General features: G+C 39.5%; 1 protein-coding gene and 2 pseudogenes across 19 annotated transcripts in view; 1 reads left to right on the plus strand and 2 right to left on the minus strand.

Annotated features, from left to right (window-relative positions):
• Positions 1-365: 365 nt before the first annotated feature.
• Positions 366-25303, minus strand: part of LOC140632457 (zinc finger protein 300-like) — a 187255-nt gene continuing 162317 nt past the window's right edge. For 2 of the 19 annotated variants that reach the window (XR_012030023.1, XR_012030026.1), the window contains 5 exons: positions 23729-23855; positions 23347-23442; positions 7660-7965; positions 3696-3813; positions 1314-3253 (listed from right to left, as the gene is read on the minus strand). Coding sequence is in view for 1 of the 19 variants with exons in the window: in XM_072824479.1 (XP_072680580.1) it covers positions 3782-3813; positions 23347-23442; positions 23729-23855; positions 24601-24615 (270 nt within the window). In the remaining 18 variants the exon portion in view is untranslated. The other 17 variants (XR_012030028.1, XR_012030032.1, XR_012030021.1 and 14 more) reach the window with 16 other exon arrangements.
• On the plus strand, positions 1503-7476 carry LOC140632459 (G2/mitotic-specific cyclin-B1-like; annotated as a pseudogene).
• On the minus strand, positions 18020-22047 carry LOC140631676 (uncharacterized; annotated as a pseudogene).

The raw sequence follows: 25303 nt of genomic DNA on the forward strand, positions 1-25303 counted from the left end.
TTGCAGATTTGTCCAAGGCTGCATGGTGGGCTAATGGGCCCCAAAAACCTTTGACCCAATGGTTGCTACTTTAAGGGAATTAAAGCTTGATTCATCTCATTATTTTTCCTAATGACCACCATCATTAGAGCACTGTGGTGAAATCAAATGAAATAATGGTTATAAAGGCACTTGGCAAACTGAAACCCCCTGAGCACTTGATAATTTGTTCCCAGTCCAGTCCCTCATGCCTTCCCAATTATCAACCCCCTTCTTAATCCCTTAGGACAAACTCACACAGGCACACAGACACACACACACACACTCTCACCAACCACATGCTTAATCACACATACCAAGTCTCAGCTGTGAAATGAGGGTTATAATAGTAGTCACCTATGAGGTTGTTGGAAGGATTAAATGAGTTACTTCTGTGAAGTTGGGCACCGTGCCTGGCACCTCCATGTGCTCAGTGTTAGCTACAGCTATGCTGGGTGTCTCTTGAGAAATTCCATTAAAAACTTCCCACAGCAAGTGACCTGGATTGGGAATATTTTTGAATGGGGAACAAGAGGCGCGACAGGTATTTACTGGGGCAGGAATGAAAGGAAGTGGGTTTTACAGACAGTCTGAAAGACTGGAATGAGAACCAGAACCCTGTGGGATTTCTGGGAAAGGAGGATATGTCCAAACACAAGAGCTGAATGAAATGTCTTAGGACAGTCACAACTCAGAAAGAACAAAACAAACACCATCTCGTTCCAAGGCAAGTGGTAGGACATGGTGACCTTTCAAGGACACAGGAGCTGTGGCTATAATTGAAAGGTGTTGAAAACTAGCTGGACTCACAGGGCTCATCCTGCTGGTTGTCGCTGCCAAGTTGGTGAGTGCAGAGGATCCTTGCTCCCTTCACCTGGAACTTCCAGAAACTTCTCCCAGTGTTCCCATTAATATTGCCCTACCTTGAGTCTTGAAATATGTCCCTGTCTCTCCCATTCTCTCTTATTCTCATTGGAACTATGTTGTTTTTCAATAGTTTGGGAATTTTTATTCACTAAGCAATATATGATTACATTCTTCTTGTAAAATTAAAACTTGATAACTAAGGCAAAAATCCATTCCACCCCTTCTGTGTTCCATTTTTGTCACAACTCTTCTCCTCTCACATAATTAGCAGTCTGTTGATCCTTCCAGAATTTTCTCTGTGCACACACATGTATCACTTAAAATATATATGTGACAGCATTTTGTTGTTGTTGTTTGGCTTTTTTTCTCCTTTTTTCCCCTATAAATATTATGACACATTATTATTTTTAATATTATTTTAATTTTTATTTACTTATGATAGTCACACACACAGAGAGAGAGAGGCAGAGACACAGGCAGAGGGAGAAGCAGGCTCCATGCACCGGGAGCCCGACGTGGGATTCGATCCCGGGTCTCCAGGATCGCGCCCTGGGCCAAAGGCAGGCGCCAAACCGCTGAGCCACCCAGGGATCCCATGATACATTATTATTGTGCTACAATTTGCTTTCCTCATACACTGTATGTGTTAGAAATCTGTCCATGTTAGCATTTTAAATCTACTTAATTATTAACCACTACACAATGTGGATGTTTTATGGTTTATTTGCTCGCTTCTCCTCTCACCCATCCTTTCACTGCTACAGACAATGCTTCCTGAACATCCTTCACACATCTTGTGCACATGTGATTTTATTTAGCTATGACAGAAATCTGGCAGTGGAATTATAGGTTTTTGGGGTATGAATGTCCTCTGCTGAATCTTAAGCATAAATTCTCCCTAGCCAGTTCCCTGGAGTCTTTTCTTGTGACTCTCAGGTACCATATCGAAAGCACCAGCTTCCTACTGCCAACTCCCTAGTGAGTATCTCCACTCAGGCCCTTTGCTCAGTCTCACAGAAGAAAAGTGACATGTTTTGTCCCCAGGCCAGTCCCTCATGCCTTTCTCCCTCCCCACAGCCTCTCCTCTAGAATATATGCTCACATTCTCCCTGTTGCCCGAACATGGAAACCTTAATCATAGCTTTCCCTTCTCTCTCCCCAACATCTAATGAGATGTCACATCCTATGGATTTTTATCTCATAAATGTCATTCAGTTCTCATTCCTTCTTTGGTTGTCTTTGGCTGGGATTTTTTTTAACAATCCCCTAACTAGTCTCCTTGTCCCCTTATGCAATGCGGTAACTTAATCTTCATAAAGCACAGGTCATGTCATTCTCTTGGATTGGTTCCTTCCTGAATACAAAATCTAGTAGGACCTCCCTGGCTTGCTATTCCCAGACTTCTAGTTTCGAACTCTTCAGATTCTTCCTTTTTCACCCTCTAGGCACACTGATCCCCTTGCATTTGCAAATGTACTTGTGTTTCTTGACTCCAGGACTTTTTTTCCATGTTTCTCTCCTAGAAGTCTCTTTCCAAGTTCTGCCTGTTGAAGGTCTACCATCCCTATTTGGTCCTGTCAAACCAACGTAAAGGATGTGGATTCCAGTGTTCTTCTACAGGTGGCCAGTTTCTTAACTCTCTGACCATTGATTGTCTTTACTGTAAAAAGGATGACACCTTCTAGGTCTACGGGGGAACTTTTTTTTTTTTTTAAAGATTTTATTTATTTGAGAGAGAGGAAGCATGAATGAGTGCATACAAATAGGCAGGAGGGGCAGAGGGAGAGGGAGAAGCAGGCTCCCCATTGAACAGAGAGCCAGACACAGGGCTTGATCCCCAATCCCCAATCCCTGGATCCCCAGGATCATGATCTAAGCTGAAGGCAGACACTCAATGACTGAGCTACCCAGGTGCCCCACCCGGGGAATTTCTAATAAATGCATATAAAGCAATTAGCACAGTGCCTCTTACAAAGTAAATGCTAAACACACCTTAACTCTCACTGTTATCAAGTCTCTTTTATAAAGTCATGCTTAGTCTTGCTGCAAAGTGACTTTCTGCCTTCCTGGGCTTTCTCTATTCTGCTGGTCATTTAGTCATTCTGTTATTTATGTACAAGTCTGTCCTCATACCTGATAATGACCCCTGAGGGGCAGGGATCCTCCTATTTATTTCTGCATAGTGTGCCAGCACAGTGCCTAGAACTGAATAGAATGTGGGGAGAACATTTTACTGTTGTCAACTTTGGAAGTGCTGGGAAATGAAGCAAGCCAACTGTGTTGAAGACAGCTTTGAATCCCACCTTAGCACTCACTGGTTGGTGAGAATCTGTATACGTCACTTATCATCCTCACATCGTTTCCTTACCTAGAAAATGCAGAAAATATTAATATATACCTCACAAGCTTGGGATGAGCTTATGTTCGCCAAAGAACTTTCTAGGGGTTTTTTTTGTTTTTGTTTTTCTTTTAAACATTAGCATGTCTTCTCACAGTGGTCTGCTTCCCTCTTGTGGATAAAATTCAAACTGCATCTTAAACTCCTAATCTAGAAGCCAGGCGTTTATCCCAGCATTTAGATTACTCAAAAACTGAAAGCAAACCAGGCCTCCAAATACGAGTTTGGCTAAATATATCGTAGCACATCTACGCGGAGAAATATAATCAAGCCATTTTAATATAATGAAATAGATGTTGATGGTGTACTGCTAAGTAAAACTCTAATTATAAACGTATAAACTACGCCCCATTTTTTGTAAATACCTATACATATATGAAAGGATAACCCATTAAATGTTAATAGTGTTTACCCCGGCAGTGGAATTATCAGCTGCTTTTCACTTTCTTCTTTACAGTTGTATGTCCGATTTCTCACAATAAGCATGAATTACTGCTCTTAGAACACAGCTCCTTTAATTGTTGGGGAACCTGTCAGTAAAACCAGATACCCACGAGTTACCTGTTGTGACAAGCCAATCTGGGTCGGGGAGTACTCTGAGTCATGTTTTTAAAAAATATTTTATGCTCTGGTACAACGCATGCACAAACACAGTAAGCTAACGCTGGAGTCAGCCCAAGATATGAGGACCTCAGAGAGTGGCAGTGTCAACAGGCATTTATCTGCTCCTTGGGCCTGCTCCAGGAGCTCAGGGCACAGCAAGAACCGCCTTGGGCAGAGGGGTGGAAATGTCCCTGGAGGAGGTGGCAAATGAGTGAGGTATGCATTTGTTCAGTGTTTACTCAGCATTTCTCAAAGATTCAAACCCTGAGGGCCATTTGACAGACATCCAGGACATATGAGGTCTATACAGTTTAAGTTTTTTAAAAATCACTATATAAGACAAAATTTAAATGATAAAAAAGCAATACTCTCATATCAGAAGAAAAGCTGATGATAATGGTTTCAATCTTTAACCAAGGCCTGTATATCTGACTCCATGAGGGAAGGTCAGTTCTGCTTCCAGTTGTTTTTTTTTTTTTTTTCTGTTTGCCATATTAGAAAGTCTGAACTTAAAACTGTACATCAGAAGTCACTACAGAAAACAGTATGGTGGTGCTTCCAAAAATTAAACATAGAATTACCATATGATCAAACAATTCCACTTCTAGGCTAAACAAACTGGAACCAGGGACTCAAACTTGTGCTCTTAATCACTGAGTTATACAACTTCCCTAGGTGTCCAGAGAGTTTTTAAAACTTAAATGACAGAAACGGACATTTTAGTTAGTACCAGGGGGCAAGTGAAAATCTAAATGACAGCTACATTTGGGGGCTCTGGTGAGAATAACCGTTTATGGAGCCATGAGTATATGGGGCAGGCTAAAAAAAGGCTTGGTGCCTTTGGTGCAAACATCATTATTTACAAGATTTCCATGGCTTGCAGATATTATCTTGATTCTTCAATGTTTGGACAGAAGAAGGGTAGGAGGAAACTGCAAAATAAACTCTGGAGTATAGGCCAACTCTGCTGCTTACACAAGTCTGTGACTTAGAATTCTGAGATCCCACTCTGTTTAATGGAAATTAGGCTCCTTGTGTTCCTTCTCAAGTGTTTAGGAAGGGCTCCAGGACTATAGCACCTCCTTGTGCATGGGGAATGGGTGTGCTTTCCTGGGGGGATCCCCAAGCCACTTGGGCACCAGTGTGGAGGAGTTAGAGGGCTGGACTAGGTCAGTACAAAAACCTCTGTTTAGGTGCTGCGGAGGACCTGCTGTTGACCCGCAGGCCTCGGTCGCTCCCGCGCTCTCCTCTACCCCAGTGAAGACGTGCCCATGGCGCTCCGGGTCACCAGGAACACAAAAGTTAATGTTGAAAATAAGGTGAAGATAGGTATGGCAGGGGCAAAGCGGATGCCTCTGGCCTTTGCTGCAGCCTCCAAGCCCTGCCTGAGGCCAAGAACTGCTCTGGGAGACATTGGTAACAAAGTCAGTGAACAACCACAGGCCAAACTGCCTCTGAAAAAGGAAGCAAAAACTTCGGTTCCTGGAAAAGTCATTGCTAAAAAAATACCAAAGCCTTTGGAGAAGGCACCCAAGCCTGTCCCCTATACCTGTGCCAGAACAAGAGCCAGAACTTGAGCCAGTTAAAGAAGAAAAACTTTCACCAGAGCCTATTTTGGTTGATACTCCCTCTCCAAGCTGGATGGAAACATCTAGATGTGCCCCTGCAGAAGAATATCTGTGTCAGGCTTTCTTTGATATAATTCTTGAGGTGAATGATGTAGATGCAGAAGATGGAGCTCATCCAAACCTTTGTAGTGAATATGTGAAAGATATTTATGCTTATCTGAGACAACTTGAAGAAGAACAAGCAGTCAAACCAAAATACCTACTGGCTTGTGAAGTCACTAGAAACATGAGAGCTATCCTAATTGACTGGCTAGTACAGGTTCAAATGAAATTCAGGTTACTGCAGGAGACCATGTACGTGACTGTTTCCATTATTGATCGGTTCACGCAGAAGAACTGTGTGCCCAAGAAGATGCTGCAGCTGGTTGGTGTCACTGCCATGTTTATTGCAAGCAAATATGAGGAAATGTACCCTCCAGAAATTGGTGACTTTGCCTTTGTGACTGACAACACTTACACTAAACACCAAATCAGACAGATGGAAATGAAGATTCTAAGATCTTTAAATTTTGGTCTGGGCCACCCTCCACCCCTGCATTTCCTTCGGAGAGCATCTAAGATTGGAGAGGTTGATGTTGAGCAACATATTTTGGCCAAATACCTGATGGAACTATCTATGTTAGACTACGATATGGTGCACTTTCCTCCTTCTCAGATTGCAGCAGGAGCTTTTTGCTTAGCGCTGAAAATTCTCAATAATGGTGAATGGACGGGGATCCCTGGGTGGCGCAGCGGTTTAGCGCCTGCCTTTGGCCCAGGGCGTGATCCTGGAGACCCGGGATCGAGTCCCACGTCAGGCTCCTGGTGCATGGAGCCTGCTTCTCCCTCTGCCTGTGTCTCTGCCTCTCTCTCTCTCTGTGACTATCATAATAAAAAATAAAAATAAAAAAAATAATGGTGAATGGACACCAACTCTACAGCATTATCTGTCTGTCATACACTGAAGAATTCCTTCTAAATGTTCTAAAGAATATAGTCATGGTGAATCGTGGGCTTACAAAGCACATGACAATCAAGAACAAGTATGCCACCTCTAAGCATGCTAAGATCAGCACTCTGGCACAGCTAAATTCTGCAGTAGTTCAAGATTTAGCCAAGGCAAAGGTGTAACTTATAAACATGCATTGAAGTATTGTAATATCTGCAAATAAAATTGGCACCATGTGCCATCTATATATATTATATATTACCTTTACTTACTTTTAATAAAGCTTGTGGTCCTTTTTAAACAAAACAAACAAACAAACAAAACCTCTGTTTAGGGACACCTGGGTAGCTTAGCAGTTGAGCATCTGGCTTCAGCTTAGGGTGTGATCCTAGGGTCCGGGATCAAGTCTCACATCAGGCTCCTTGCAGGGAGTCTGCTTCTCCTTTTGCCTATGTCTCTGCCTCTCTCTGTGTGCGTCTCTCATGAATAAATAAATCTTTAAAACAACAACAACAACAACAAAAACCGCTCTGTTTAGACCCAGCTATTGTGCAATTTTCTTCCCTAGCTGACAATCTCCAGATGGGGGCAAAATCTGGGGAAATTCAGTATTTGTTTGGGATCTTCCATTTGGGTTCAGAAAGTGAGTAAAACCCTGTGGAGAAAGTGCATATGGTTTCCCTTCAGCTGTATGGCAGAAAAGTTCTTGGGATAGATAACAAATTGATGACTGGGCCCTCAGAACACTTGTCTGAGGGTACACTGAAGATACCTAGTGCGTATCATTCCAGGCTGTTCCCCCTTCATGACTCTAAAGCCTGAATTTTCGAACCTGTTAGATGATAATAAAAATGACACAACTTGGGCAGCCTGGGTGGCTCAGCGGTTTAGCACCGCCTTCAGCCCAGGATGTGATCCTGGAGACCCGGGATTGAGTCCCACGTCAGGCTCCCTGCATGGAGTCTGCTTCTCCCTCTGCCTGGGTCTGTCTGTCTGTCTCTCTCTGTCTCTCATGAATAAATAAATAAAATCTTTGAAAAAAATAACACAACTTGAGATTTCCTTTCAGGGGTAAGACATCAAGCCTATCACAGTCCACCTGCCCTCCTTCCATTACATTCTCATGTCACTGCTCTCGTGATTCTCCTATACTCCCTTCACTCTCAACACCAGGAGCCCACGTTCCTAGTCCTTTACTGAGAATGTCTTGTACCCACCTGGTAGAACAGGTGTTTCTCCTATTCTTCAATCTTGTTCCTCTTTTGAACATCAGTCTTAATAGGAGTCAATGGCTCACCAATCTGTTTAGAAGGTACTTGGAAAATGAGGTGAGGTTACTGTGGAATGGGCCATCAGCTTCTTCTTCTTATATCTAGACACACGTGTTCTATAAAGGCTAAATGTACAGTGAAGATCCCAGATTTCAAGGCCTGGCTCATTCTTGGGCCTGAGAATATCCTTCTTTCTCTCTCCTTTACTTCAGAGGAAGGCTGTGGTTGGGAATGCTGGATCCCCCTATGAGACTTCAGAACACAAAACAGACATTTATGCTGAAAATTGACGAAACAAGGGAAGGAAAACAGAAGAAAGAGGAAGGCACGAGTAGGGTAGTAGAGGACTGGGGAAGCTTTGGAAATATTTTGACAAAGTAAATGAGTTATCTTTCTAAAGTGAATTATGGAATTAAATCAGTAATTTAAAAGCTTCTAGAAAGCAAAAAGTACTAGGCCCAGATGGCTTTACTGGTGAATAATAGTAAGCATTTAGGGAGTAAATAATACCAATTATTCATGACATCTCTCAGAAGACAGAAGAAAAGACAGTACCTCTGAATTCATTTTATGAAGCAAGCATTATGCTATACCAAAGCCAGATACAGACATTATAAGAAAACAAAACTGCAGGCAGCCCGGGTGGTTCAGTGGTTTAGTGCTGCCTTCAGCCCAGGGCCTGATCCTAGGGACCTGTGATTGAGTCCCACATTGGGCTCCCTGCACGGAGCCTGCTTCTCCCTCTGCCTGTGTCTCTGCCCCTCTCTCTCTGTGTCTCTCATGAATAAATAAATAAAAACTTAAAAAAAAATAAAACAAAACTGCATGTCAGTATCTGTTATGAACACAGACACAAAACTCTTAACCAAAATATTAGCAAATACAATCAAGCAATAAGTAAAAAGGATCATATATCATGATTAGGTAGAGTTCGTTCCAGGAATGCAAGGCTGGTCCAACACTCATAAAACAATGTAATTAGCCCATCTTACTAACAGACAGAATCACAAAAACTATGTGATCACATCTATAGATGCAGGAAATGCATTCAACAAAATTCAACATATGCAACAAACACTCTATAAAAACTCCAAATAGATGAGAACTGGTACTTTTAGACAAAGGACTATTTATCAGTACTAAAAGGAAATGATCTATCAAGCCATGAAAGGACACAGAGGAATTCAAAATGCATTATTACTAAGTGAAAGAAGCCAACCTGAAAGGGCTATATACTGTTAGATTCCAATTATGTGACATTCTAGAAAAGCCAAAACTCTAGAGACAGTAAAAAGATAGGTTAGTATTTGTGAGGGTGTTAAAGGGAGGAGGGTAAGATGAATTGGCAGATAATAGAATTTTTTAGGGCAATGAAACTATTCTGTATGAAACTATAATAGTGAATACATGTCATTTTACATTCATAAAAAGCTATAGAATACAGAGTATTCAGAGTGAACCCTACGGATTTTGAATGATTATGACGTGTTCCTGTAAGTTCATCAATTGCCACAAATGTACCACTGGTATGTGATATTAATAGCAGTGAAGGCTGTGCACTGTGGGAGCTCTCTGTGCTCTCTGCTTAATTTTTCTGTTAACCTAAAATTTCTCTAAATAACAAAATCTATAAAAAATAACTGGTACATCCATACAATGGAATACTATCCAGTGACAAAAGGAAACGAGTTAACAAGCCACACAAAAACATGGATGCATCTTAAATGCATACTGTTAAGTGAAAGAAGCCAAGCAGCAAGGCTGTATACTGTATGTTTCCATTTATAGGACTATGGAAAAGAAAACTAATACAGACAATAAAAATATCAGTGGTTTTCAAGAATTCAGAGAGGGGAGGTGAATTGAATAGATGAAGCACAGGTGATTCTTAGGATATGAAATTCTTCTGTATGACACTATAATGGAGAGTATACATGACGCTGTCAAATTGTCAAAACCCATAGAACTTTAAGCACAAACCATGAACTTGAATGTAATCAATTAAAAACAATTTGGGCAGTAGGAGAATTTCAGGATGGAGTTTAGACTGACAAAAGAATCTGTGTTACACATGTAACAAGTAGCCTCACTGCAGGGGTTGAGGGGAAAACATATTGGCTTAACTTGGGAAATAAGCAGAAGAATAAGTCTAGAGGCAAATAAACATAAACACTGTACCCCAGTTGCTAAAGTTATCTTCCACAGGGGAATAGGATAATAATTCTGAACCACTACACATGTATACTGGAATTGAACAATTAAATAAATGGGTGGCAGATGGGGGAGCTAGGTTGGGGAAGGTTAGGATGGTCTGGATGGTTTTGGATTAGAGCTGGAGACAGTGTGAAATTGTGTTTCACTTACTGTAGATACACATAGATACATACAGGGATATTAATAGATATGTGGATATACAGGAGTTAGTATAAACACATATATTTATTTCCTCTTTCAGTTGATAGGCCTAGAAGCTGTGACACTCCAGGAGCAACAAGTGTACCCAGTACCAGATCTGGGTTTCATTTATATATATAACAGTTTGAGATACAATTCACATATATACAATTACCCATTTGTGGTATTTATGTGGTTTTATTGTGGTGCAACCATCACCATAGTTATTTTTAGAATATTTTCATCGCACCCTCAAACCCTGTGCCAATGAGCAGTTACTCCCTATATCTCCCCAACCTTCCCATCTCTAGACAACCACCAATATACTTTGACACTGAATTTAGACATCTCATATAAATGGAATATTGCAATGTGTGGTCCTTGATCCAATAGCATTTTCGAGGTTCATCCATGTTGTATGATGTATTCACTTTTTTCACATCCAAATAATATTTTATAACATGTAATATGTATATGCCAGCTTTTATTTATCATTCATCAGTTTGTAGACAGGCTCTTTCCATTTTTTGGCTACTATGAATAATGCTATGAACATTTGTGCACCAGTCTTTGTGTGGGTATATGTCTCCACTTCTCTTAGGGTAAATACCTAGGAGTACAATTAATCTTTTGAGGAGCTGTCAGACGGTTTTCCAAAGCAGCTGCTTTTTTTACATTACTATTAGCAAAGAAGTATATGAGGATTCCAGTTTCTATATATCCTTTCCAACATTTTCTCTTGTCCATTTTTTCAATTACAGACATACTAGAGGGTGAGATGGTATCTCATTGTGGCTTTGCTTTGTATTTTCCTCATGGCTAATGGTGTTCAGCCTCTTTTCATGGCCTTATTGGTCAACTGTGTATCTTCTCTGGAAAAGCATCTATTCGGATCCTTTATCTATGTTTTTTTTTTTTTTTTTTTTTTTAAGATAGAGAGCATGTATGCAAGTTGGGTGGGGTGGAGGAGCAGAGGGAGACAGAGAGTCTTAAGCAGGCTCCATGCCCAGCATAGAGCCTGATGAAAGGCTCGATCTCATGACCCTGAGATCATGACCTGAACTGAAACAAGAGTCAGAGGCTTAACTAACTGAACTATCCAGGAGCCCTCCTAGATCTACTTTTAAGTTGGATTATTTTTCTTTTCAATGGGAACTCTGTATATTCTAGATACAAGTCCCTTATAATCTATATAATTTTCCAAAATTTTGTCCGATATCTACTTGCTTTCTTTTTTTTCTACTTGCTTTCTTGATAGTGTCCTTTGAAGCACAAAATTTTTAAATTTTTATAATACCCAATTCATCTTTTGTTAAACTTTGTTTATTATGCTTTTGGCGTCATATTTAAGTATCCATTGTCTTATGCAAGGTTATGGAGATATGCCAAATGAGCTGTCACTAGACTGGGGATTATAAGAACTTAATTTCAGAAGTAGCAGCATTTATATCTGTGTTAAAGTTCATACCTTATATGTTAAAACCAAAGGCAGGTGAATGAAAGTCTTAATAATGAAGAAATTTCAAGGGAGTAGATAAAGGAAGTAGTGGTCTTGATCTCCCCACCCCATCTCATGCACCTTACATTTTCTACTTTCATCTCCAAGCCAGTAAATGCTTCTGACTCCCCTGATCAAATAAGCTTCCTTTTCCCTCGTAAGTTCTGGTACATCAGGGTTTCAGGTTTATTTTATGCTTTTGTCAGGCAACCAAGAAGATATTACTACTCTTGCTCTGCGTGTTCAGGTTCAAAAAATAAGCCACATGCGTAAAAAAACCTTTCTAATCAGTAAGTGAAAATTCTTTTTATTGTTAAATTGTTGGATTATGTGAGTTCTCTAGTACCACCTGGACAAAATTCTGTTGACTGTTTCCATGGTGCTATGGTTTTAAGATTATAATCCATTGGTGGTTTAGTTGTCAAAGAGGTTACAGGCAGCCTCACCCTCATCTTTGGTCTCCTGTGTCTGGGATTTCAGATGTGGCTGGCTGGTATTTCCAAGCCAAGTGATACCTTCTTAAAGAAAGTAAACACAGCCCACCTGTGGGTTCATATGACCTACTTTGTAAGGAAAAGACAGCCACGAAAACCATCCTTATGCTCAATAAGGTAGGCAAGTTCCCGTGAGGAGAGAGGACATTTAAAAAGTACCTTGGGTAAGTTTTTTTTTTTAAGAAAGAGAAGCAGCCCATTGGTTACTAGGCTTTGATGCCTAGTGGAAAAAGAGGCAAATATGGAAAGAGTGGTCAATATGTCCCTACAAGGAACCTATCTTAGAATACAAGGTGGTGACTCTTTTCAAGGGCCAATGCTGAATGATAGTATAACTCCCTGGAAGAGAAGAGAACTCAGCAGAATTCTGTCCTGCAGCCAACCAGGGTCGAAAGGAAAACTGGGAGAGAAAGGGATATACATCTGGGTCTTTCATCAGGGTTTGTCTTACTCAAGGGAATTTGCTGTTCTATGAAGTGAACAAAGGGTAAGACCCTTGGCTTCAAAATGTTTCTAAAATCACTCTAATCCCAGACTCATGGTATCCACCCAGCTATATTTCCCCTGCACACCCTCCATTAACATGTGCATTCCATCTGCTAAACTAACAGAAATACATTACAGAAAACCTTTCTCATGTGTCTCACCTAAATACATCATTCTACCCTTGGAACATCCCTCCTTCAGAGCGTTACTCAGACTTCATGCCATTCTTCACTCTATCTTCTTCTCCGGGTATATCGTGTTCAAATCTTCATACACTTAAGTCTTCCCAATCCTGCTAATTCTGTCTTTTTCCATCATGCCCTGTGTATGGAGAGGTTTCAGGATGCTTCCCAGATAATTTTTTTGAAAAATAAAAAAATTTAAATTTAAATTTAAATTCAATTAGCCAAGTAATTCACGTGGCCAAGTAATTTCTATTAAAGAAAAAGGAAAGGGGCCAGAAACCTCTTACCTTGCCTTGTTGGTTCTAAATTTTGTTCCACTTCATGGGGCTTCCTCAAGAACTTCTAGTGGATGATTTCATTTGCAGAGGATACCATTTGTGGATTCTCCAGCATGCAAACTGACAGTCAAGTTTTTATATAGGTTTGATTCCATTATTTGAAGTAGTTTCCCTGTTATTAACATATTATACTCTATGGTACATTTGTTGCAATAAATGAACCAATATTGATACATTATTATTAATTAACTGAAGTCCATGCTTTATCCAGATTTCTTTGGGTTTTATCTAATGTCTTCTTTCTGTTCCAGGATTCCCTACAGGATACTACATTACATTTAGTCATCATGTCTCCTTATGCTCCTTTTGGCTGAGGCAGTTTCTCTGACTTTCCTTGTTTTTATAACCCTGACAGTTTAGAAAAGGACTGGTCAGGTACTTTGTGGAAAGTCCTTCTACTGAGATTTTTCTGATATTTTCCCCATGCTTAGACTGTAGTTATGCATTTTAGGGAGGAAGATGACAGAGGCAAAGTACTACTTCATCATATTATAGCAAGGGTACATGATATCAATATAACTCATCAGTGTTGACATCAACATTGATCATCTGAGGTAGTGTTTGTCATGTTTCTCCACTGTAAAGTTACCATTTTCCCCTCTCTACATCATCCACCATCCAGGTCATTATTTACAGCAAACACTTAAGGACTGCAAAGCTATGCTCTCCATTCTTGAGGGCAGAGATTCTACTGGTTTTTAAACTACCTGTTATTTCCTCAGTGGTTGCTCTAGGGCTTAGACAGTATCTCTTAATTTGTCATAATAGCCTTCAGACTAATATTAATCTGAAGATATATGGAAAATTTGCTCCACTCCCCCCACTTTATGTTATTGTTGTCACATACATTGTATCTCTATATATTGAAACCCAACAATATAGTGTTAAATTGTTGCCTTACATAATTTTGCCTTTTGAAGAAACCAAGAGAAGAGAGTACACATGCAAATACTTCCCTGTAACTTTTCTTCTACCCTCTTTTTATTGTAAAATGTGTAATTATCTCTTTATAATACAGACCCAGCAGTTCAATTGTTGGAAGCAGATTTATGGAGATATAGTTCATATATCACACAAGTTGCCCACTCAAAGCATATAATTCAAGGGTTGCAGTGTATGCACAAACACAGGTCACCATCCTCTTCAGAAAGACATTCTATACCCCTGAGCTATCCTCTCCTTCTAACCTCTTGGAATCTGCCTTCCTCTCTAGTTTCCATGGCAGTGGTTTGTTCTGTGACCTCAATTCTCTGCAAGATGCAAGAAGAGTTGTTGATTTCCAGTTTGTTCAGATTGTTTTTCTGCTTGTAAAAATCAGATTGGTAACTCCAAGACTTCCCTGCATCAGACAAAAACCAGAAGCCTGCTCAGTTAATTTTTCTTCATTCTTCTCTCTTGCTGTTCTCAGATTGTATGCTAACAATCTAGCTTCATATTTATTGAGTCTTCTGCCAACTTAAATCTACTGTTGAGCCCCTATAATGAATCTTCATTTCAGGTACTGTTACCTTTCAATGCCAGAATTTCTACTTGGCTCTTTCAAATAATGTTTACCTACTGATATTCTCTATTTGAAGAATTACTGTCATGATCCTAATCTAATTTCCTCTAGCTTTTTGAAACTATAATGGCTTCTCTGGGGTCTTTGCCATAGAATTTCAAAATTTGGGCCACCTCAAAGTCGTTTCTATTACCATTGTTTTTCCTGTATAAGGGTGATAGTCTGTTTCTCTGTATCTCTCATAGTTTTTGAGATAATACAGTGTGGCAATCTTGGATATGATACATGCCTCTCAGAGCTCATTGATGTTACTCCATTTTGTTAATTTTGTTAGTTGGCTTAATGGCTTCCCTGGATTAATTTTTGTGGAGTCTATTTTCCCTGACAGTGTGTAGCCTCTGATGTCAGTACTCAGTCTCCCCATGTGCTTTCTAGAGGTCACCCTGGCTCAAAAAACTTAAAAATGTTCAGCCAGTGATGGGTCAGAGGTTGTGCTTAAGCCCCTGGAGCCAGCAAGGCTTTCACTTTCAAGTCTGCCCCACATCTGACAGTGATTAGTGCCTTTCAAGTGCCCTCTCTGGTTGGTCCTTAATAATCCATGTGATACCGAGACATGTGCATAGCCTTCCAGACAGTGAATATTGAACTGTAATCTTACAGGGCACTTTTTAGCTATCTCCCTGGTTCTTTCTTTTTTTTTTTTTTTTTTTTTTTTATTTATTTATGATAGTCACACGCAGAGAGAGAGAGAGAGAGAGGCAGAGACACAGGCAGAGGGAGAAGCAGGCTCCATGCACCGGAAGCCCGATGTGGGATTCGATCCTGGGCCTCCAGGATCGCGCCCTGGGCCAAAGGCAGGCGCTAAACCGCTGCGCCACCCAGGGATCCCTCCCTGGTTCTTTCTGATAAACTTCTGGATGGCCTGCTGTTTCCTTTGCTGTTGTTTTATAGGCCCATTAGAATTGTAATTGCTTACAACTAAGACCTCTATTTTCAACAATGCCTAAGTCATGCATTCCTCCCACTATGTACCAGATAAAGTCAGCTCCTTCTGTGGAGCTGTGGAGCTTCCCGCTCTCCCGTCTTGCATCTCTCTCTGGATAGCTGTCTAATCTATTGCACTGGAGCAATAGAGGAGGTGGAAGGGGCAGCCTATTTTTCCTGGAGTAACACATCTATCCTACAAATGGAGCTGAGGGAACTTCTTGGCTTCTCTTGGCACAGAAACTCCACCCTACAAGTGGGATTTTGGAAGAGGAATGGGAGCCCAAGGTTCACTCCTTCCAGGATAGAACTTCTGCTTTGTAAATGAGACTGGGAGAATGATAGCTTGCTGTCCTTTCATCTAGCCCCCTGGCATGAAACATCTGCCCTACAGACTAGAGTATGGGGGGAGGGATCAGGGCCCCATATTCTTCACCTCCCTTGCCTTAGGTAGGGCATCTGTTGTATAAACAGGAGCTAGGTTGGGCATGGAAGCCCCAGTTTTCTTAGCTGTAGGTGACTAAAATTGAGCTTCTGTAATATGAAGCCAAGGTGGCAGATGAGGTTCTCCTTTGAGGATATCAGGCTTGAATGAGATTTCAGTCCCTTAATAGGATCTTTTTTTCTGAGTCCTTTTACTTCACTGAAAAGGTTTATCATGCTGTTGATATTTAAAGTCTTTTAGGGGCACCTGGGTGGTTCGGTCAGTTAAGTGTTTGACTCTTGGTCTCAGCTCAGGTCTTGATCTCAGGGATATAAGGTTAGGCCCCATGTTGGGCTCCACACTGGGCATGGAGCCTACTTTAAAAAAATAAAAAATAAAGTCTTTTAAGTTATTATCTTATTATTTGAAGTCTAGAGTAGTTGGTTTTTCTTTAATTTTGTAAGATTCCAAATGTCAACTCTATTTGCTTTCATTTTGGCTTGTCAATCATTAGTTTTGCCTGAGTTTCTCTTTCTTGTAACAGCTGGCCAAAGGAAGCTAATATCAATCAGCAAATATTACCAATATTCTGTTTTCTAATATCTTCTAGAGGTGCCAGCACAGTAGGCTTATATAGAGGAGACAATTTTACCATGTTTTACCAGTTTGTCACTATCTTTCCAGGCTCTGACATCAGTTTTCTCATTGCCTGAGTACCAGGCCAATGTTACCTATTTTATTTTTTGTTGCATTAGTAGTATGCTTCTAGGTGCAACCACTAAACAAAGTGGCTTAATATGGAAACAATGCAGGGCAGTGGTTCCAGCCCTATACCCTTGTGAGAATGAAACAGAATGATGCATGCAACCCCCACGGTCCTATCTTCTCCATCAAAGCCTTGATCACAGTGAATTGTTTCCTTGTCTGTCTAATTACAATGGGAACTCCAATTATATCCTTGAAAAATACAAAAATAGCTAACATCTTATGAGCACCGCACATATTATATTGTATAATCTTGCAATAGCTCAAGAAATCATGGGATTATTCTAATTCCAGAAGAGAATATGAGGCTCAAAGCAAATCCAGAATCCAGATGTAGCAGGCTCTAGAATAGGAGCTCTCACACCCTCTCTTATACATTTCCTGTATGTATTCTTTTTTTAAAAAATATTTTACTTATTTATTCATGAGAGACAGAGAGAGGGAGGCAGAGACAGAGGAAGAGGCAGGCTCATGAAGCAGGGAGCCTGATGTGGGACTCGATTTCAGGACCCTGGGATCATGACCTGAGCCAAAGGCAGATGCTTGACCAACTGAGCCACCCAGGCACTCTCCTGTCTGTATTCTAAATCTTTATTAAAACTCACTTCCAAAGAATGAAGTTCTATCTTTAATTAGCAAATAAGGAATAAGTCCATTTCTAATGCCTCAGATATTCATACGGAAATTTGCAGGATATCTCCACCTACCATTGGATGGCTTTTATTTTTAAAAATGAATGATTCTCTCTGAACAAAATCTGTACATTTCTGAATTATAAAATCCTTATTAAAGTATTTCTTACTATTCTATCACAAGGTGAATTAGGAAATGCCAAATAGACGGAAATGGTGCACAGTACAATGAACCCCCAATCATATTGTTGGATTATGGAGTACTTATAATTTGTATTTTCAGCTTTATGAAGTACTCCAGTGAAAAAGGGCAGTAGTGTGTGTACTAGTTTGCCAGGGCTGCGATAACAAAATGCCATAAACTGGGTAACCTAAGAAATAGAAATTTATTTTCTCACAGCTCTGTAGGCTGGAAGTCTAAACTCAAGGTGCCAGCAGGGTTGAGTTCCTCTTAGTCCACCCCCCTGCTGCCTCTTCACGTGGTCTTTCCTCTGTGAACCTGCATCCCTGGTGTCCTAATCTCCTCTTCTTACAAGGATACCAGTTGGATTGGAGAAGGGGTCAGACGAATGGCCTCATTTTAACTTAATTGTGCTTTAGAGGCTCTATCTCCAAATACAGGCACATTGAGGTACTGGACATTTAGGACTTTAATTAGGGAAGACAATAACAGTATGTAAGAAGAAGGTAGTTTCATCACCAAAACTGATTATTTAAATCATAGTGAATGCTGTTAAGAAGCCATGGCTATTTTCTTTCACTCATTTTCATGTATCTATGTCATATGTACATAGGAACAATAACAACACGTTTTTGTATTCTTTCATTGATCAAAAAGTAGAAGACATACACTAGCAATCAACAGGAAAATATTTTATTTTAGAATTTTTTAGATTGAAATATAGTTGACATACAATATTAGTCTTAAATTCTTCTTGAATGACATATTTTCTATTAAATAGAAGAAAACAGTATTCAATGTGGAAGATCTTGGTAGATGGCATTGTACATGTAATACTTATTTTATACTCATATTTATGTTAACTTCACATATACAATTCCAATATATGATTTATGCTATATGGTACATACTAGTACAACTAGGAATATAATGCTTTCATACTTTGCAGATTGTCCATGTAAGTTTTTCTAATTTGTTCTGACTAGTCCACTTACTAATATTTCAAAGATCTTTGTAGGCCACATGAGCATTTATCCTTTTACAAGAAGGCATAATTTCTGCAATATCTTCTAGAAATACTTTGGCATCACATCTGGAATATAATTTCTACAAAAACATAGCTACAGGGCAGCCTGAGTGGCTCAGCAATTTAGTGCCACCTTCGGCCCAGGGCGTGATCCTGGAGACCCGGGATCGAGTCCCAAGTTGGGCTCCCTGCATGGAGCCTGCTTCTCCCTCTGCCTGTGTCACTGCCTCTCTCTCTGTGTCTCCCATGAATGAATAAATAAAATCTTTAAAAAAAACCATAGCTACATACTTTAAAAATATGTTGAATTCATAGGCTTGACTTCTTGATACATAGTAAGATTTTATTTCTATTGAGGCATTTAGTTGAAGATATTCCCACATTAGTTTCTCTTTTAAGGAATTTTTTCTTTATGAGTCCTTTTATGTTGACAGAGGGCTGAGCTATGTCTGAAGGCTTTCCCACACTGATTACATTCATAGGGCTTTTCTCCTGTGTGAGTTCTGTGATGTATAATGAGGTCAGACTTCTCAGAAAAGGCTTTTTTACACTCATGACATTCATAAGGTTTCTCCCCAGTATGGATTTTATGATGTGTCATAAGCATGACACTTCACTGAAAGCTCTTTCACACCTGGTACAAACATAAGGCTTCTCTCCTGTGTGTATTCTCCGTGTACAAAAAGGTGTGACTTCATGCTGAAGGATCTCCCACATTCATCAAACCCATAGGGCTTCTCTCCAGTATGAATTCTCTGATGAATGTTGAGGTGTGATTTTTGGAAAAAGGTCTTCCCACACTCATCACATTCATAGGGTTTCTCCCCAGTATGAATTCTCTGATGTTCAATGAGGTGTGACTTATGGGCAAAAGCTTTTCTACATTCAGTATATTCATAAGGTTTCTCATGAGTATGGATCCCACAAGATTGGATTTCTTGCTGAAGGCCCTCCCACACTCCATACATACAAAGGGCTTTTCTCCTGTATGAGTTCTCTTAGGTATAATGAGGTCTGACTTCTGGAAGAAGGCTTTCCCACATTCACTACATTCATTCTTTCTTGCGTATCTCTGTTATCACTAAATAAGCCTAAATAATTAAAACTCCTACCATAAGAGTCATATTTTTGGAATCTTTGTTTTGAAGAAAAAAAGTCTGTGCTCAGAGGAAATATATTTCTAAGTGCATTACACTTGTTGCTCTTTTCCTCAGTCATTGTTCCCTGGTGAGTGAAAGCAACATGCTTCAAAAGTGTTTCTTGATTTTCTTGGTTTCTTTCCATGTGGTCATCAAGTTGCCAGATTTCTATAAGGAAGCATAATTAGCTATCTGTTTGTGAGTAATTCTTAGAATGTATTATGGCTCATAACTTTTCACCCTATTGTGAGATTGAATCTTTACTTTCAGGCCTAGTATCCCTATCTAAAAGAAATACCAAGGCTAAATGGAAGCTATACCCCTGAGCTTTGCAATAAAACCACAATTTTTTAAAAAATTGGATTTGTAGAACAGAAATAGAGAGTACAAAAAAGAACACAAATATATCTGGCTATATGCAAATAGGATTTTGCAAACTGGTGAGAAAAATGAAAATAATTATAAGGTGCAATAAAAAAGAACAAAAGAGGACAGCTAGAGCCCATCTAGGAGAATTAAAATGATTGGGTGAAATGGTGACTAGAGGAAATAAAGACTGGATGAGCAACAGAGAAAGCTGGACAGGTCCCTCATCAACTCATTGCTGGACTGCTCTAGTTTAATTATCACTTGTCTCTTTGCTTCCAATGTCTTTGAGTTCTTGTCTATTTATTCATCAACAAAAACTGATTTGACAAAGCCATCAAGTCCACTTAAAAGCAGGAACACCTTTGTAGCCAGTGCTTCAAAAACCATATAACAGTAATTCATTCTTATATGGGAATCTGTATGTCCAGTAAGAGAAATAGGCCACAGGATAAGCCAAATACTACCTGCCTCGGGATTAGATTAATTACTGAATTCTCACTGCTGAATGAACCATCTTATTCTGTAATAGTTTACAGATAACTCCATTAATCCTGACTTTTAAATACTCTCTCCATCTTCCTCTCTACCTACCATATATGGAAGAGGAATCACAGTTAAGGATGTAGACAGTAAATCAAGATTACCAGAGTTTCAATCCTAGCTCTATCACTAATTAGACATGTGGCACAGGTCAAGTTCCTTGATTTCTTTGGGCCTCAATTTCCCTTTCTATAAAAATGGATAATAATAGCACCCACCTTGTAAGTGTTGTCATGAGGATTAAACAAGTCAACAGATGTAAAGTACTCAGATAGCTGCCTCACAGATAATATGTTTTATCAGTTAGATATCATTATCATATGTGTTATTGCTGATCCTCAGTCAACTATGTGCTTGCCACTTCCTGCTTTGTATCATGCTTTCCAAATTTCTGGATAGTATTACTGTGGAGACACTAAGCGGCAGATTTTTCACTCTGGATCTAAAATTCTATCTGTCTTCATTTTCATCTATTTTATAAACCTCTGACAGTACTTGACTACTGTTGAATTTATGCTACTTACATCCAGAGCAATAAAGGCATTCCTTGGCTCAGAATTCAACAATTCCACTGAGGTTCCTAACCCAGTTCCTTACATATAAGCCATCAATTTTTAAATAAAGTGAGATTTCCATTCTTTATCCAACACTGGTTCCCCAGAGGCTAGACTGGACACCTCTCCAGGGAAGATATATACGTGGCCAAAAATCACATGAAAAATTGCTCAATATCACTAGTCATTCAATGCAAAAAGTAAAATACCACTTATACCTATTAGGATTGCTACTGGAAAAACAAAACAAAGCAAAACAAAAAATAACAGGCATTGTTGAGAATGGAAAAACTGGAACCTTTGTGCACTGCCAGTGAGAATGTAAAATTGTGTGGTAGCTGTGGAAAACATCACAGAAATTCCTTAAAAATGTAAACACAGTTTCCACATGACCCAGGAAATTCACTTCTGAGTATATACCTAAAAAATCAAAAGCAGGGGCCCAAACAGATATTTTTACACAAACGTTCTTAGAAGCATTATTCACAGTACCCCAAAGATGGGAACAACTCCAATGTTCACTGCAAATGAATGGATAAAGAAAATGATGTGGTATATACATACAACAGGGTACTATTCAGCCCTAAAAAATGAATCAAATTCTATCACATGCTACAACATGGAGGAATTGTTTAAAGATTTTATTTATTTATTTATTTATTTATTTATTTATTTATTTGAGACACAGAGAGAGAGAGAGAGGCAGAGACATAGGCAGAGGGAGAAGCAGGCTTCCTGTGAGGAGTCTGATGTGGGACTCGATCCCAGGACCCTGGGATCACGACCTGAGCCAAAGGCAGATGCTCACCACTGAGCCATCCATGTGCCCTAACAAGGATGAATTTTGAAGATATTCTGCTAAATAAAATAAATTAGACATGAAAGGACAAATACTGTTTGATGCCACTTATATGAGGTATCCAGAATAGTCAGATTCATAGCAAAAAAAGTAGAATAGTGGTTACCAGTAGCTAGCAGGGGAGGTAGAATGGGGAGTTATAGAGTTTAATGGGTACAGAGTTTTAGCTGGTGATGATGAAGGAGTTCTTTTTTTTTTTAATTGGAATCTTTATTTTTTTTAATTTTTTATTTATTTATGATAATCACACACACACACACACAGAGAGAGAGAGAGAGAGAGGCAGAGACACAGGCAGAGGGAGAAGCAGGCTCCATGCACTGGGAGCCCGACGTGGGATTCGATCCTGGGTCTCCAGGATCGCGCCCTGGGCCAAAGGTAGGCGCCAAACCGCTGCGCCACCCAGGGATCCCTGATGAAGGAGTTCTGAGGATGGATGGTGATGATGGTGGCAAATCAATATGAATGTACCTAAGGCCATTGAACAGTACACTTAAAAATAATAAACTCTATGTTATGTATATTTTGATAAAATTTAAAAGAGGAAAAAATCTTCTCAAAGTCTTAAATGAAGTTGGTAAGAATCATAGGCAGAATATACCTATAAGGGAAGACATTCTTTAATAGCCATGCAAAGAAGAGGATTAATATGGGAAAGTGATATATGCAAATGGCATTCAGGTAAATAAGGAACTTATGTTGACCATCCCAGTTATATATATCTTTAAATATTATTTATTTATTTATTTATTTATTTATTTATTTATTTATTTATTTAAGAGAGACAGAGGTAGTGACAGAGGGCAGGAATGGGGAGGAGAGGGAAAAGCAGGCTTTCTAGGAGAAAGGAGCCTGACACAGGGTTTGATCCCAGGACCATGACCTGAGCCGAAGGCAGACACTTAAAGGATTGAGCCACCCAGGGACCCCCATCCCAATTATTTTCAAAGGTCCAAGGCATTTAAGAAGAGAATCTTGAAGCATATTTTTCAAAGATGCCAATTCTTATTGATCAACTGTAATCCTTTTAAAAAATTTCTTTTGAATTCCAGTATAGTTAACATATAGTATATTAGTTTTAGGAGTACATTACAATGATTTGACTGTTTTGTATATGATTCAGTGCTCATCATGACCAGTATAGTTTTAATTCCCTTTACCTATTTCACCTATCCTCCCACCACCACCCCTCTGGTAACCATTAGATCAACTGTGATCTTAATTTCATTCACTTCCATCCACAGAGCCCTTTACCTAACTCACCTGCATAGCTCCCACATGGGATTTCTCTCTCCACCATCCATGGTTCTTCACCTTGTTCCAACTTGTGGGTCACAGATGGCTTAGCGGTTTGATATCCTGTCAATGGGAAATGATAAGGGAGTTGGACCTAGCTACTGGGCTTCAGGTCCTCTGAACTCTGAACTTCATCAGAGACTGCCTGATGAAGATGCCAATTTATACCTGAAAAGGGTCTTTAAACAAACTTGTAGCTGTACCTCCCAAATATGATCAATCTTAAATCTACTAAAACTCAGGGCTACACTTGTAAAAGTACTTCAAAGGGGTGACTATTTAGAGTAACTGAGAAAGGAAAAGTAGTTAACTAGCCACATGCCAACCAACACTGGGAAATGGTCCTCACCCACTGAGATGAGGTTGATATAATTCTCTAGCATCACATCCCTGAATAGATCCCTCTGGTGAATGTCCAGGTACTGCCACTCCTCCTGGGTGAAATCCACAGCCACATCCTTGAATGATACTGGTCCCTGTAACAACACAATCCTATTCCAACTACAGTCATCATATTGCACAAAATGGAAAAAAAAAAAAAAGAATAGCAACTTGTTTAAAGGATATTCGTTATTTGATAATGTTTCCTGCATTTTAGCCCCATTTCATCTTAGTCACCTAAAATATTATACTGATTTGGTCTCATTCTGTTTCTCTAGCTCTATGTTTTGATGCCCATTTGTCTAGTTTTATGTTCCATTTTGTGAGTAACACAAAAATTGTATCTGAAATACTTTACACTGTATGTTCATTATTCATTATGCCATTCATTTATTAAGCCATTAAGCAAACATTTACTTAACACCCCATACATGTCTAGAACTGACTGTTCTAGATGCAAAGGATCAAATATTGGAATGTGGTCCAATCTGCCAAGGCTCAGAAAAGATGCTCACTTGGTATCGAGTTATACAAAGGGAAGAAGGCACTGTTCAAAATACTCTTGATAAGTTTTTTTCAACACAGAAATTATTTTAATTTTCAATGTTTCAAATTAACAATGTATAAATGTTTTACTATTTTTCATTTTCCTATATGTGTATGGCCAAGAGTAAGAGATTTAATGTTTTAACCAAAATTTTTGAAGGTCACAGAACAACTATAACCAATGTAAAAAAAAATCCCCTTGATTATTAAGATTGTTTTGCATGATTTTAAATTCCATGGTCATTTTTACGATCTTTCACTACTGTTCCCATATAATGGAACAAACTAACTCACCTGGGATTTGGTCATTTTCTGCAGCCTTTGGGTGAAGACAGAAATCTTTGAAGGCAGAGGTAGGGGAAGAGATGGAGCCATGAGAGACCAGGTATGACTTGAAGATCCCAGAATCGCTGGTGTAACAAACCCATACATGGGTGCCTCAACAGTTTGGTTGAGGAAGTCACCCTGTGGGAGAATGTCCCCTGGGCCCTCCAGAATTCATTGTGAGAAAAACCAGACATTTGCACTAAGATTTAGCTGCAAGAATATCTGTTGCAGCACTTTTTAACATACTGAAAAGTTGGAACAGATTAAGAAACAGATATAAGAGATATATACTCAAAGATAAAGTAATTTACAGTCACCAAAAACTATGTTGCCAAGTATTGTAATGTAACGGCAGTTAGTGCACATCCTTCTCTGGCCAATTAGTTGGACCTTCTGTGTAGGAACACAGACAGATTGGAGTCTGAAGTTAGAATGTACTACCGACGGGTTCTCAGTGGGACCCAGGAACTGCAGAAGAGATACCAATAGACTGTAAATATAATGTCCACATGGTGAGATTCATGCAACAGTCTTTCTGGAATCTTTCCCAGGGGAGTTGAGGTGCTGATCTCTGTGCTTGAAGCTAAGGGGAAGGAGAGGTCAGTTAAATGCTATATTTTAGTTTGGGAGACATAAAGAGTAGGAGATTTGGAGGTAAATATTTGAGCTT

The sequence above is a fragment of the Canis lupus genome, chromosome 4, assembly GCF_048164855.1.
Source record: "Canis lupus baileyi chromosome 4, mCanLup2.hap1, whole genome shotgun sequence".
NCBI classification, from domain to species: Eukaryota; Metazoa; Chordata; class Mammalia; order Carnivora; family Canidae; genus Canis; species Canis lupus.